This window comes from Bos indicus, chromosome 27, assembly GCF_029378745.1.
Source record: "Bos indicus isolate NIAB-ARS_2022 breed Sahiwal x Tharparkar chromosome 27, NIAB-ARS_B.indTharparkar_mat_pri_1.0, whole genome shotgun sequence".
Taxonomy (NCBI): Eukaryota; Metazoa; Chordata; class Mammalia; order Artiodactyla; family Bovidae; genus Bos; species Bos indicus.
This window is the reverse complement of record NC_091786.1, coordinates 19,942,843-19,957,259: the sequence shown is the minus strand read 5'-3', so window position 1 is coordinate 19,957,259 and position 14,417 is coordinate 19,942,843. Positions and strand designations below refer to the sequence as shown.

Below are 14,417 nucleotides of genomic sequence, written 5' to 3'. Positions count from 1 at the left end.
GGGTCATCCCAGTGCACCAGCCCCAAGCATCCAGTATCGTGCATCGAACCTGGACTGGAGACTCGTTTCATATATGATATTATACATGTTTCAATGTCATTCTCCCAAATCATCTCACCCTCTCCCTCTCCCACAGAGTCCAAAAGACTGTTCTATACATCAGTGTCTCTTTTGCTGTCTCGTATACAGGGTTATTGCTACCATATTAACAATTTAAAAGCAGAACTGCTTTCTTAAAAATAATTAAGAAACTTAGTAAATAAGAACAAAAGATAAGCAGCTTCTGAACACAAGTGACACAGATAAGTTCTCCAACTGTGATCTACAAAGCTGTTTTATATTTGATATCCAAAATGATTCTGGATGGCTCCAGGTAACTCCTGGAGTGTGGTTCAAGGCCTGAAAGTAACATCACGTGCTGCCCACAACACCTGGTAAATCGGGATGGCCTTGAATGGCCAGCAGCAAGTTCCCATCCATACCCTGCTCCCGTGGGTACAAGTCCCCCAGCTAAGCAGCCCTTCTCCCAGGGGACCAGGTACAGCTCCTTCTCATTTCCAAGGAGTGGGTTTTGTTCCCTGCCAGCCTGTGGAATTGCTCAAACAAGCCAATCACATCCTCTGCTGGGAACCAGGGAACCCCTCGCCCCTTTGATATTACAGAGCCTGCCTCCACCATCCCTGCTGGTTCACTCTACTCCTGCCAGTGCTCTCCTCCCCTGGGCAGTGAGTGTATGCAGCTAATAAACTGCTGTCAACCTCCTCTGTCCAGTGTCAGGTGTCACCTTGTGTTAGGCATCCCAGTAATCCTAGACGGGAACCCCGACCTCACCAATAGGTCAACAGGAAGTGACTGTAACACCATGTCTGATAAAAGCTGATCCAGAAGGAATTATATACCACCAGCAAGGGGGTTTACATCCAAGGACCCTCACCAGGACTTCCTGTTTCTGACATGAGGTACGTGGCAAGCTTCTCTTAATCTAGTCACCGATTCCCACTACCCAACACTAGCCAACTCGTCTCACCAACAAAATCTTCGGTGCTCCTTGGTAACAAGGTGCTATGTGAGGAATGGTATTTAACTAGAAAATGTGATTCTTACTCACAAACCTAAGTTCTACTGGCATCACCGACGAGATGGACATGAGTTTGAGCAAGCTCTGGGAGTTGGTGATGGACGGGGAAGCCTGGCGTGCTGCAGTCCATGGGGTCAAAAAGAGCTGGACACAACTGAGCGACTGAACTGGACTGAAGTTCTACTGGAGCAGGAATACATACTCAAGTCTAAAATGTCTAAAATCACAAAAAGGGACCTCCCTGGTGGTCCAGTGGTTAAGAATTCATCTGCCAATGCAGGGGTACAGGTTCGATCCCTGGTCCTGGAAGATTCCACATGCCTTGAGGGCAACTAAGCCCATGCACCACAGCTACTGAGCCTAAGCTCTAGAGCCCTCAGGCCGCAACTACTGAAGCCTGTGCTCCTAAAGCCCATGCTCTGTGACAAGAGAAGCCATGGCAGTGAGGAGCCCCGCGCACCCCAACTGGACAGTAGCCCCTGCTCCCTGCAACGAGAGAGCCTGCAAGCAGCAATGAAGACTCAGCACAGCCAAAATAAATAAATTACTTAAAAAATAAAATCACAAAAAGGAAGAAACACAGGTCAGCAAACTTAGGAACTTTACTTTTCACTGCAGACCACCTGGTTGGAGGGTGGGTTTTGCTTCTGCTGAGCAACATCATCAAAAACTGCACTGTTACTTCCCATGTCTCCCATAGAACCAGAGAAATCCACCTTCACTAATGAAGACGCTTCCCGCTATAAAAATCCCTGGTTACCTCGGAAGCATGACATAATTAACCTGGATATTAAAGTCTGAGTTAGTTGCTCAATGAAAAGCCAGTGGAGTATTTATCAGGTTTGTCTTAAGAGTGGGTAGAAGATCAGGGACTCGGCCTTCCCAAAGCACAGAAGTATTTCCTCTCAGTTCAGATTGCATAAAGACTGGACATTTCTCTAGCCCGACTTTGGTTGCTGTTGGTTTTAATTTACCTGCTTTACTTAACTGACCTTGTGCTTAGTCGCTCAGTCATGTCTAACTCTCTGTGACCTCACTGACTATACAGTCCACCAGGCTCCTCTGTCCATGGGATTCTCCAGGCAAGAATACTGGAGTGGGCTGCCATTCCCTTCTCCGGGGGATCTTCCTGATACAGGGATCAAACCCAGGTCTCCTGCATTGCAGGCAGATTCTTTACCACCTGAGCTACCAGGGAAGCCCTGAACATTGTTATAAACCCACAAATTTGACTGTATTCCACCTGCAGCATAGATGTTAGATCCCCGGGCTGGGAGAGTGGGCATCTGGGTACCCGTACATGAAGTATTTCCCTGGGGCAACTGGGTCCTTTAGCCACACTTAGAAAACATCTCTAATTCTGCGCCTTGTAAGAGGAGCTAAAACTTAAAGGAAACTGTCTGCTTTACATTTTTAAGTTCAGGAAATCAATTATTTTGAACTATAACTGATAGCTGTGTGAGTTCATTTCCAGGCTTGGAGATCAAGCAGAGGACAGCACACGAGAGCGGGAACGGGCTGATGAGGCTCTGACGTCAGCAGGCAGAGAGGCCAGCCTCTGCGGTCTAACTGCTAAAAATTCTCTCCCGTCCTCAGACATGACATATTTGCCCTTTATGATACTCACACTGACCAAAAAATAACCCCTTTTCTCAAGAAAATCTGAACAGAAGGAAAAGCAGGATGAGTGCCATGCTCACGTTTTCAATACCCAGCACATGCCCCCTCTCTGAAACGACAGTAAAAGATCCTCCCTTCCTCTCCTCTCTTACTTGTTTACCAGTGGATGCTACAAAAAAGAGTACATGTTACTGGCAGCCTGAATTCAAATATTCAATACAGTATCATGAAATTCCACATCCCTTTGCATCCCATCATTAAAAACAAAAAAGATTCACATCTTCCTTTTCCTCTCACCATAGCACCAGCTGTGTGTAGGCTGAAATATATTAGGAGTCAAATAACAAAAGACACCGGAGAAGGCAATGGCACCCCACTCCAGTACTCTTGCCTGGAAAATCCCATGGATGGAGGAGCCTGGTAGGCTGCAGTCCATGGGGTGGCTAAGAGTCAGATATGACTGAGCGACTTCACTTTCACTTTTCACTTTCATGCATTGGAGAAGGAAATGGCAACCCACTCCAGTATTCTTGCCTGGAGAATCCCAGGGACGGGGGAGCCTGGTGGGCTGCTGGCTATGGGGTTGCACAGAGTTGGACATGACTGAAGCGACTTAGCAGCAGCAGCAGCAGCAGCAGCATAAGACACTGGGCTTCCAGGTGGTGCTAGTGGTAAAGAGCCTGCCTGCCAATGCAGGAGACGTAAGAGATGTGGGTTCCATCCCTGGATTGGAAAGATCCCCTGGAAGAGGGCCCAGCACTCACTCAGTGTTCCTCCCTGGAGAATCCCAGGGACAGAGGAACCTGGCGGGCTACAGTCCACAGGGCTGCAAAGAGTCAGACATTTCTGAGCGACTTAGCAAAGCACAAAGCACAATATAGGACATTAATGAAGTTACTTGCCTTCTTCAGACCATTTCAGAGCAGTGAGTGTTAACTGAAAATAACACCATTTGTACCATTTTAATTAACAGAATGTACACTGCTGAATGAATGTTTCCCTTCAAAGTGGGCAACCCTGAAGGCCATACGCTTACTCTGGCCAAGGTGACATTGCTCAGAGTATTTTTCAAAGCCTCCTTTTAAGAGCAGACATAGGACTTCCCTAGCGGTCTAGAGGTTGGTTCGGGAAGATCCCGCATGCCTCGGGGCAACTAAGCCCACAAACTACAAAGTCCACGCACCTGGAGTCTGGGCTCTGCAATAAGAGCAGCATCACAGTGAGAAGCCCGCACAACACTAGAGAGTAGCCCCCACTCACCACAACTACAGAAAGCCTGCATGCAGCAACAAAGATCCAGCATAGCCAAAAATTAAATAACTTTTTTTAAAAAAAAAAAGAACAGACATAGACCCTGCCCTCCATCCTGCCTATAGGTCCATGCACAGCACACACACACTTACACACACCTGCTGCAACTGTCAGGCCCCTCGGTCCACAGTACTTCCCAGGCAAGAATACGGGAGCTGGCTGCCATTTCCTACTCCAGAGGATCTTCCCGACTCAGGGATCAAACCCATGTCTCTCACGCCTCTTGCATTGGCAAGTGGATTCTTTACCACTGGCGCCACTTGGGAAGTCCCCATCAAACAGTTTCGAATTAAAGTCAACCGCCTGTGTGCATGCATGCCCAGTCGTGTCTGACTTTACGACCCCGTGGACTGTAGCCCCCCAGGCTCCTCTGTCCGTGGGATTCCCCAAGCAAGAATGCTGGAGTGGGTTGTCATGCCCTCCTCCAGGGGATCTTCCCGACCCAGGGATCAAACCTGGTCTCTTACATCTCCTGCCCTGGAAGGCAGGTTCTTCACCACTGCGCCACCCAAACTTTTTCTCCTGGCTAAAGTCAAATGACTTCTAAAGCAGGGAGCTGAGACCATTCTTTTCTTCCCAAATTAGCTTCTGTGTCCTTCACAGAAATGGAAGCATAGATTTTGCTTGTTTACATGGTTACCTGTAAGACTGGGTTTTCTCACCTGCCCTGTGCAGTTCTAACCAACAGGATGTGAACAGCTCACACATATTACATATAAAAGGCACTAGATGCTGGAAATAAAAAAAAATATATATATATATATGCCATTTAAAAAAAGATAAAGCATGTGCCATGACTTTGAGGGCTTTTCTAAACCAGGCATTGCGATGGGTTGGCCCCAGAGAGCCTTTCAAGGTGACCAGTTAGAAGAGGACGTGCCCACTCAGATGATTAAGTCTAGGAGTGTTCTGCCTCCCGTTCCTTTACTGTCAAATAAACACGGGAGGCCAACGTTCAAGGCTCTAACACAGGCCAAGGCTCTAACACAAGTTGTGTTGTGCCACACCACACACACAGCAACATCCACATACTTGAAAAGGAATTCAAACCCACACACAGGGCAGAAGGCCCCTGGAAAAAGGCCTGTTTATGATAAAAGAAGAAAAGCAAAGCCCGAAACAAAAGCATGCCTTAAGACTTACGTGGTTATCTTTATAGTAGTAAGAAAGGGCAGGAAATCGCCGTCTGCTCCGGAACTTGGAACTCCCCACTATGATGTGTGCCGTGGCCGACTTGGGAACGTACAGTTCGGTCGGATAGGAGTCACAGATCTGGCGTGGAAAACACAAGGGGTGTTTAGGCCTCGTTGTGCTGTGCAAACTGCCACCAGAAATTCCATCCCGCCGGGCCTGAGGGTGGCATACTCCAGTTTTCTTCAGTTACAGAGCCCCTGCAGAGAAAGTGAAGCTCTGATGCTAAGAAACCACAGTGGAACAGTCAGACACGCTTTAGCCTCCTGCCCTTGGGCACTGCCCCTTATCTCCCAGGGCTCTTCATGGAGTGGGAGGCAAGACAGGGACCAATGGGCGTTTCTCCCATCAAAAAGGGAAAAGCAATTTTGCATCCTGGCAACTGAGAAAATGTCAGCTATCTGTTCAAGACAGCCCCACCCTGGGGGACGATGTCCTCCTCGGGGCCCCTCGGTCCCCGGTATGCCCTTTGCGTGCTCCCATCTGAGGCAACAGCCGAGCCAGCATGCTCTCTGGACCCCTCTTCCCTTCCAACCTCCCAAGCTCATCTTCAGGGCCAACTCAGGGCCTCTCCCCCGGACTTCCTAGCATTCCACCCCTCACCACGCATTATAACAGCTTTCTGCTTTTTATGTGTCGATTTTTACAAGGGGTAAGAAATTAGTTACCCTTTTGCACATCCCTGGCAGTGATTCCCCCAGTGGAATCTCTGGAGCCTTGGAATGACCTTGGGAATTTTATCATAAATTAGGGGTTTAGGGGACTTTCCCTGGTGGTCCGGGGGCTAGGACTCCACTCTGAGCTTCCAATACAGGGTGTGGGGGGAACCCAGGTTTGCTCCCTGCTCAGGAAACTGGGTCCATACATACCACAACTAAGAGCTCACATGCTGCAACTAAGCACAGCCAAACTAATAAACAGATTAAAACTTTAAAAAAGCCATCTTCAAAAAAGAAATCAGGGGTTTAGAACCCGGTTCCAGTTTGCCAACCTCATGACTTTCGAGAAATCCAACTACTGAGCACTTGCTACTCTCTTAAGACTGACAGGGAACAGAAACGACACTGCCCGGGGCCGATACAAGGATCAAGTCAGGTAACACCCACAAGACTCTTCACCCATTGGGTCTGACAAAAGCGGAAGTGGCGGCAAGAGTGACAGCGGTCGACTTGTTGCTAGACACATCATTTGCTTTGATGTTGGTCAACCCATCTTTTGAGGCTTCCCTGATAGCTCCGTGGTAAAGAATCGGCCTGCTAGTACAAGAGACACAGGTTTGATCCCTGGTCCGGGAAGACCCCCTGGAGGGGGATGAAATGGCAACCCACTCCAGTATTCTTGCCTGGGAAATCCCATGGACAGAGGAGTCTGACGGGCTATAGTCCGTGGGATCGTAAAAGAGTTAGATGTGATTTACTGACTAAAACAACAACAATCCCTCTTTTTGCAACAGGAGGATCGTTTGAATGGCAGTTTGTAAACTTTTTTTCCTAGAAGTCAAGCATCTTCTTGGGCATTTGAAGGAGCGTCCTCAGGCAGGTGCAGCAGCAGGCGAAATGCTGTGTGCACGTCCTCTGTCCATTTCGCCTGCCCTGACCACTCTGAACCTTGAGGCAGAAGGGCACGAAAATGCACCACAAAGCTCACGTCAACTGTTCTGTGCTCAGGTCCTCCCTCGCCTGCCTCCCCGCTTGTCTTTGTTACCAGACTGGACACCACGCTGAGCAGGAGACGGAAAGGTCACTGAAGTGACACTCTCAGGCCCAAAGCATTTCTCCAAAGGCATTTTAGGAAAGATTACCAAAGACATCAACGTGGGCTCTGGCACTGAGACTCTGGAGGAAAATCCCAAGAACAGATGGTCCAACCTACTTGGAACCCAAGCTTGTACTGGAATGACTCCCCCAGACACTGCCCTGGCTTCCCCTGCAAATCCGGTGTCTGGACCTCTCTCGAGTCAGCAGTCAGGACATGACTACACTGAATTCAAGAGACGTGTGGTCACTGCATCAGACTTACTACATTTTCTTAAAATAACAGTTTTAAAAAGGAAATTAGTAGGTTTTCAGAAGTTGGGAATTACCCACTTTCTTTAACAGCGCTGGTGGTGGTTCAGTCGCTAAGTCTTGTTCAACTCTTGCAATCCTATGGACTGTGGCCCACAGTCTCCTCTGTCCACTGGATTTTCCAGGCAAGAATACTGGAGTGGGTTGCCATTTCCTCTCCAGGGAAATCAACCCTGAATATTCACTGGAAGGACTGATGCTGAAGCTCCAATACTTTGGCCACATGATGCAAAGAACCAACTTAACAGAAAAGACTCGATACTGGGAAACACTGAAGGCAGGAGGAGAAGGGGACAACAGAGGATGAGAGCTTAGATAGCATGACCGACTCAATGGACATGAGTTTGAGCAAACTCCGCAAGATGGTGAAGGACAGGGAAGCCTGGAATGCTGCAGTCCAGGGGGTCACAAAGAGTCGGACGTGACTTCACAGCTGAACAGCAACCACTACCACCAAGTGGACAAAAGTAAATTCATCCCTGCTCTCATGAAAGCAGACAGCACTTTCCAGTAGAAATCAAACATCAATCCTAGAAAGCGCTGACGGGTAATGCTCTTCCAACAAGCTCACACAGCTGAAGTTAAAATTATGACAATGAATAATACAAAGCACAGTGCAATTTATGCTGCCGGATTCTGAGACTACTCAATGTGCCCCCCGAAAGTTTGTCTGGCCTGGAAAATCACATAAGAAAATTCAGAGAGAAAATGAGAAGTTCAGAAAAGTGGGAAATGCTTCTCTTTTGAACTTTCTTTATATTTATTCTGCCTTAGACAACTGAAGTGGATTAAGTTAAAAACATTCCTGCATGATATTTTTATTTTATTAAGGGTGTGATTTGCTTATTTCTTCCACTAAATAAACCCTCCTGCAGTGCCTACATGTCTTACTTGGCCTGGTCAAGAAGAATCTTTGGAGGTAATTCATTCACTCATTCAACAAGTTTTTTTAAATTGAAATATATTTGATATATAACACTGTATAATTCAAGGTGTGCGTGTGCATGCTTAGTCACTCAGTCGTGTCCAACTCTTTGCGACCCCATGGATTACAGCCTGCCAGGCTCCTGTGTCCATGGGATTCTCCAGGCAAGAATACTGGAGTGGGTTGCCATTTCCATTTCCAGGGAATCTTCCTGACCCAGGGATCGAACCCAGGTCTCCCACATTGCAGGCAGACGCTTTACCCTCTGAGCCACCAGGGAAGTCCTATACTGTCTGAGCCACCAGGGAAATACAACCTCAGGTGTTCAGTTCAGTTAAGTCACTCAGTTGTGCCCTACTCTTTGTGATCCATGGACTGCAGCACGCCAGGCCTCCCTGTCCATCACCAACTCCCGGAGCGTACTCAAACTACTCAAACTCATGTCCATCCAGTCAGTGATGCCATCCAACCATCTCATCCTCTGTCATCCCTTTCTCCTCCACCTTCAATCTTTCCAGCATCAAGGTCTTTTCCAATGAGTCAGTTCTTCCCATTAGACGGCCAAAGTGTTGGAGTTTCAGCTTCAGCATCAGTCCTTCCAATGAACATTCAGGACTGATTTCCTTTAGGATGAACTGGCTTGATCTCCTTGAAGTCCAAGGGACTCTCAAGAGTCTTCTCCAACACCACAGTTCAACAGCATCAATTCTTTGGGGCTCAGCTTTCTTTATGGTCCAACTCTCACATTCATACATGACTACTGGAAAAATCTTAGCTTTGACTAGACGGACCTTTGTCAGCAAAGTAACATCTCTGCTTTTAATATGCTATCTAGGTTGGTCATAGCTTTTCTTCCAAGGGGCAAGTGTCTTTTAATTTCATGGTTGCAGTCACCTCACCATCTGCAGTGGTTTTGAAGCCCAAGAAAATAAAGTCTATCACTGTTTCAATTGCTTCCCCATCTATTTGCCATGAAGTGATGGGTCTAGATGCCACGATCTTCGTTTTATGAATGTTGAGCTTTCAGCCAGCTTTTTCACTCTCATTAAGAGGCTCTTTAGTTCTTCTTCACTTTCTGCCATAAGGGTGGTGTCATCTGCATATCTGAGGCTATTGATATTTCTCCCAGCAATCTGGATTCCAGCTTGTACTTCCTCCAGCCTGGCATTTCACAAGATGTACTCTGCATATAAGTTAAATAAGCAGGCTGACAAATATACAGCCTTGACGTAATCCTTTCCCAATTTGGAACCAGTTCATTGTTCCATGTCTGGTTCTATCTGTTATTTCTTGACTTGCAAACAGATTTCTCAGGAGGCAGGTAAGGTTGTCTGGTATTTCCATCTCTTTAAGAATTTTCCACAGTTTGTTGTGATCCAAACAGTCAAAAGCTTTAGCATAGTCAATGAAGCAGAAGTAGATGTTTTTCTGGAATTCTCTTACTTTTTCTATGATCCAGTGGATGTTGGCAATTTCATCTCTGTCCCTCTGCTTTTTCTAAATCCAGGTTGAACATCTGGAAGTTCACGGTTCACATTCTGATGAAGCCTGGCTTGGAGAATTTTGAGCATTACTCTGCTAGCGTGTGGGATGAGTGCAATTGTGCAGTAGTTTGAGCATTCTTTAGTATTGCCTTTCTTTGGGATTGGAATGAAAACTGACCATATCCAGTCCTGTGGCCACTCCTGAGTTTTCCAGATTTGCTGACATACTGAATGCAGCTCTTTAACAGCATCATCTTTTACGATTTGAAATAGCTCAGCTGGAATTTCATCACCTCCACTAGCTTTGTTCATAGTGATGCTTCCTTAGGGCCACTTGACTTCACATTGCAGGATGTCTGGCTTTAGGTAAGTGATGACACCACTGTGGTTATCTGGGTCATGAAGATCTTTTTTGTATAGTTCTTCTGTGTATTCTTGCCACCTCTTCTTAATATCTTCTGCTTCTGTTAGGTCCATACCGTTTGTTTCCTTTATTGTGCCCATCTCTTCATGAAATATTCCCTTGATATCTCTAATTTTCTTGAAGAGCTCTCTAGTCTTTTCCCATTCTTGATCTTGCATTGATTACTTAGGAAGGCTTTCTTATCTCTCCTTTCTAGTCTTTGGAACTCTGCATTCAGATGGGTATACCTTTCCTTTTCTCCTTTACCTTTCGCTTCTCTTCTTTTCTTAGCTATTTGTAAGGCCTCCTCAGACAACCATTTTGCCTCTTTGCACTTATTTTTCTTGGAGATGGTTTGATCACCTCTTGTACAGTGAACCTTCATTCATAGTTCTTCAGACACTCTGTTTATCAGATCTAATCCCCTGAATCTATTTGTCACTTCCACTGTATAATCATAAGGGATTTGATTTAGGTCATACCTGAATGGTCTAGTGGTTTTCCCTACTTTCATCAATTTAAGTCTGAATTTGGCAATAAGGAGTTCATGATCTGAGCCACAGTCAACTCCTGGTCTTGTTTTTGCTGACTGTATAGAGCTTTTCCATCTTCAGCTGCAAAGAATATTTGCTGCAATCTGATTTCGGTGTTGACCATGTGTAGAGTCTTCTCTTGTGTTGTTGGAAGAGGGTGTTTGCTATGATCAGTGTGTTCTCTTGGCAAAACTCAAGCCTTTGTCCTGCTTCATTTTGTCCTCCAAGGCCAAAACATGCCTATTACTCCAGGTATTTTGATTTCCTACTTTTGCATTTCAATCCCCTATGATGAAAAGGACATCTTTTGGGGGTGTTAGTTCTAGAAGGTCTTGTAGGTCATCATAGAACTGTTCAACTTCAGCTTCTTCAGCATTAGTGGTTGGGACATAGACTTGGATTACTGTGATATTGAATGGTTTGCCTTGGAAATGAACAGAGATTCTGTCGTTTTTGAGACTGCACCCAAGTACTGCACTTTGGACTTTTTTGTTGACTAAAAGGGTTACTCCATTTCTTCTAAGGGATTCTTGCCCACATATAATGGTCATCTGAATTAAACTTGCCCATTCCATTCCACTTTAGTTTACTGATTGCTAAAATGTTGGTGTTCACTCTTGCCATCTCCTGTGTAGAACATATTAATTTGATATATTTGTATGCTGTAATACGATTGCCATCATAGTGACAATTAGCACCTCTATCATGTTACATGATCGTCCTTTCTTTTCAGTGGCAGGAATTATTAAGTTCTAGTCTCTTAAAAGTGTGATGACTATAACAGAATATTGATGTCTATCAACAAATTTTTACTGAACATGACGTACTATGTGCCAGGCATTAGGTTAGGTGCTAGGGCGGTAATGAATAACAAAAGAGTTACTGGCCCCAAAGACTTCACATTCCCCAAAAAACTGATACTTGTTGCCCTGGTTACCACCTCCCAGTAAATGCATTTACCACTGCAGGGTCGTATCCATATGAGGGGCCAGCCATGGCATTATAATCAGACCTCTGTACTTCCTGAGGGTCCGTCACACAGCTGAGTGCTTTGGGATGAGAGTTAGCGGCTTAAGAAGCTGCCTTCTTAAGCATTTAGGACCTAAAATTTACTTCATGGAATTAATGATGTAATAGGGAGAAATTTATGGTGTAAGGTAGGAACAGCATGAAATGATTTATATATAAATAAAATAATACATAATACATAAACTATAGCTGCAGAGAACTGACACAAACAAGATTTTTAAAAATTACTGGTTTGGATTATACTTTCAATTTTATTTGAAGAGAAACAGATTAAAATTTTAACCTGGTAATGAATGCCCATTATTTTATTTAAAGAAAGAGCATTTTAAGAGTTAGGTACACAGACTTTCCTGGTAGGCCAATGGTTAAGACTTTGCCTTCCAATGCAGGGAGGGGGTAGGGGTTCGATCCCTGGTGAGAGAGCTAAGAGCCCACGTGCCTTGTGGCCAAATAAACAAAACATAAAACAGAAGTTATACTATAACAAATTCAATAAAGACGTTTACGATGGTCCACATTAAAAAAAAAATCTTTAAAAAAAAACAAGCGTTAGGTATAAAAGGAAATCTTAGCTTAGAGAGACTACCCAAAGCAAATGTCTTATAAAAAGAGATGAGAGCAATGCTGATACAGATGATGCTGGTGACAATTAGCTTGGAGAGAATAGGGCAGCGTTGGTTCTGGAACCTCAGTTCCGTACTCCACGTATGGAGTCGCTTCCACCACAGGCAGCAGCTTCTTCTCCAACAGATGACACCACTAGCCCCACTTACATCAAGGAATTTGTGAACAGAAAGAAGTAACTCTTATAAAAGAAGGAAGGAAAAAGCAGATGTTTTCTCACCCATGAGGTTAAAAGCAAACGTAATGGATGACGACATAACCTTCCCAATGGACTATTAGTCAGAAATGGTTTGACAGAATTAACTTTTATTATATTTTCTAAGCTGGTAACAAATAAGGGTTCATCATCTTTGTCTCATTTTAACAACATTTTGTAAAAGTCAGAAAATCCCCTAGGGTTTCACCTTTTCTGTTCCAGCACAATTTGCTGATTGTTAGTTTATGTTTGCTATCTATTACTTTTGGGGAAAAGATGCTGAGTAACTCATGTTTTGCCGTCTCTACACAGTAGGACTTGAGTGACTAAATGTGAGTCATGTTTGTGCTGCTAAGTCTAGAAGGAAACCTCATCAGACATAGGAAGAACCTGTGTTTCCAAGGAAATACTATTCCACAGATGTGGCTTAGCCTCATTTTCACCCTCACCCAAGAGTGTGTCATGTTTTTAAAAATATTTTTTTAATTATTCACTTTTCTATACTAAACTTGGATTTTCCTTCATTTCTTTCTGTCTGTCTGTCTCTCTCTCTGTTTTTTCCCCAATTATTTATTTATTTATTTTTGGCTGAGCTGGGTCTTCGTTGCTGCTCACGGGCTTTCTTCAGTTGCGGCAAGCGGGAGCTCCTCTCAGCTGCGGAGCACCGACTCTAGGGCGAGCTCCAGCAGTTGCGGCTCATGGGCTCAGTAGTCATGGTGCGTGGGCCTTAGATGCTCCGAGGCATGTGGAATCCTCCCACGCCTTCCAGGGATTGAACCTGTGTGCCCTGCATTAGCAGGCGGATTCTTAACCTCTGGACCACCAGGGAAGTCCTTTCCTTCATTTCAAGGCTAAAAATCCACTGCAAAGGTCGGCTTTAGTGGCAGAACAAATCATTACATTAGCCGGATACCTTATAACGGTTAAGACAGAAAGGGGGCAAATGTCTACTCACGGTGTAAGATTATGACTGCTAGATTTAAGTGCAATTAGGAAGAAAAGTCAGCATCCTGAAAGTGGCCATTCTATTCCAAATAATCTACAAATTCCAGATATTCAGAAGAGGGCTTCTTCCCTGGTGGCTCAGGGGTCAAGAATCCACCTGCCAGTGCAGGAAACACGGGTTTGATCCTTGATCTGGGACGATCCCACATGCTGCACAGCAACTAATCCCGTGCACCACATCTATTGAGCCTGTGACCCCCAACAAGAGAAGCCACCGGAATGAGAAGCCCTCACATCGCAAGTAGAGAAAAGCCCATGTAGCCGCAAAGATCCAGCACAGCCGAAAATAAATAAAATAATAAAGTTATTCAGAAGAAAGATGTGGGAGGACCTGACCTTCCACATATTTATTGACAGCAACATACTCACAATATGTTACATGAAGAAAATCAAAACACAGGCATAGGCAGTATGATTCCATTTTTGTTGTATGTTTTTGAACCATTCCTTTGCCTCCACATTCTCCAATTATAAACAATGAAATACGTTACTCATGTAAGAGAAAGTTATTAAACTACGCAGATGAGAAAAAACGGAAAAGTTTAAAAACCTACTAGAAGAATATGGGCTTCTCAGGTGGCACAGTGGTAAAGGATCTGCCTGCCTATGCAAGAGACTTGGGTATGATCCCTGGGTTTGGAAGATCTCCTGGAGGAGGAAATGGCAACCCACTCCAGTCTTTTTGCCTGAAAAATCCCATGGATAGAGGAGCCTGGTGGGCTACAGTCCATGGGATTTTCTCCAGGCAAAGAGTTGGACATGACTTAGCACACACACATACAGAACATTAGGGCAATGGGATACGGGCTGTTTTGTTCCTTTTTCTCTCTCTTTTGCAAATTCTCTACAATGTTCTGACTGTACTTTCATTACTGAAGCACTTTAAAAATTAATAGGGAAACCAGCCCTGCTGTGCAAGCCCACCCTTGGGGAGAATATGAATCAGCCCTGC

At 45.0% G+C, this 14,417-nt stretch overlaps 1 protein-coding gene across 2 annotated transcripts in view; it reads right to left on the bottom strand.

Annotated features, from left to right (window-relative positions):
• MTMR7 (myotubularin related protein 7) overlaps positions 1 to 14,417 on the bottom strand; it is a 104,377-nt gene that overhangs the window by 38,867 nt on the left and 51,093 nt on the right. For both annotated transcript variants that reach the window (XM_070781759.1, XM_070781760.1), the window contains exon 5: positions 5,153 to 5,281. In XM_070781759.1, the coding sequence (XP_070637860.1) occupies positions 5,153 to 5,281 (129 nt within the window). The remainder of the gene's footprint in view (positions 1 to 5,152; positions 5,282 to 14,417) is intronic.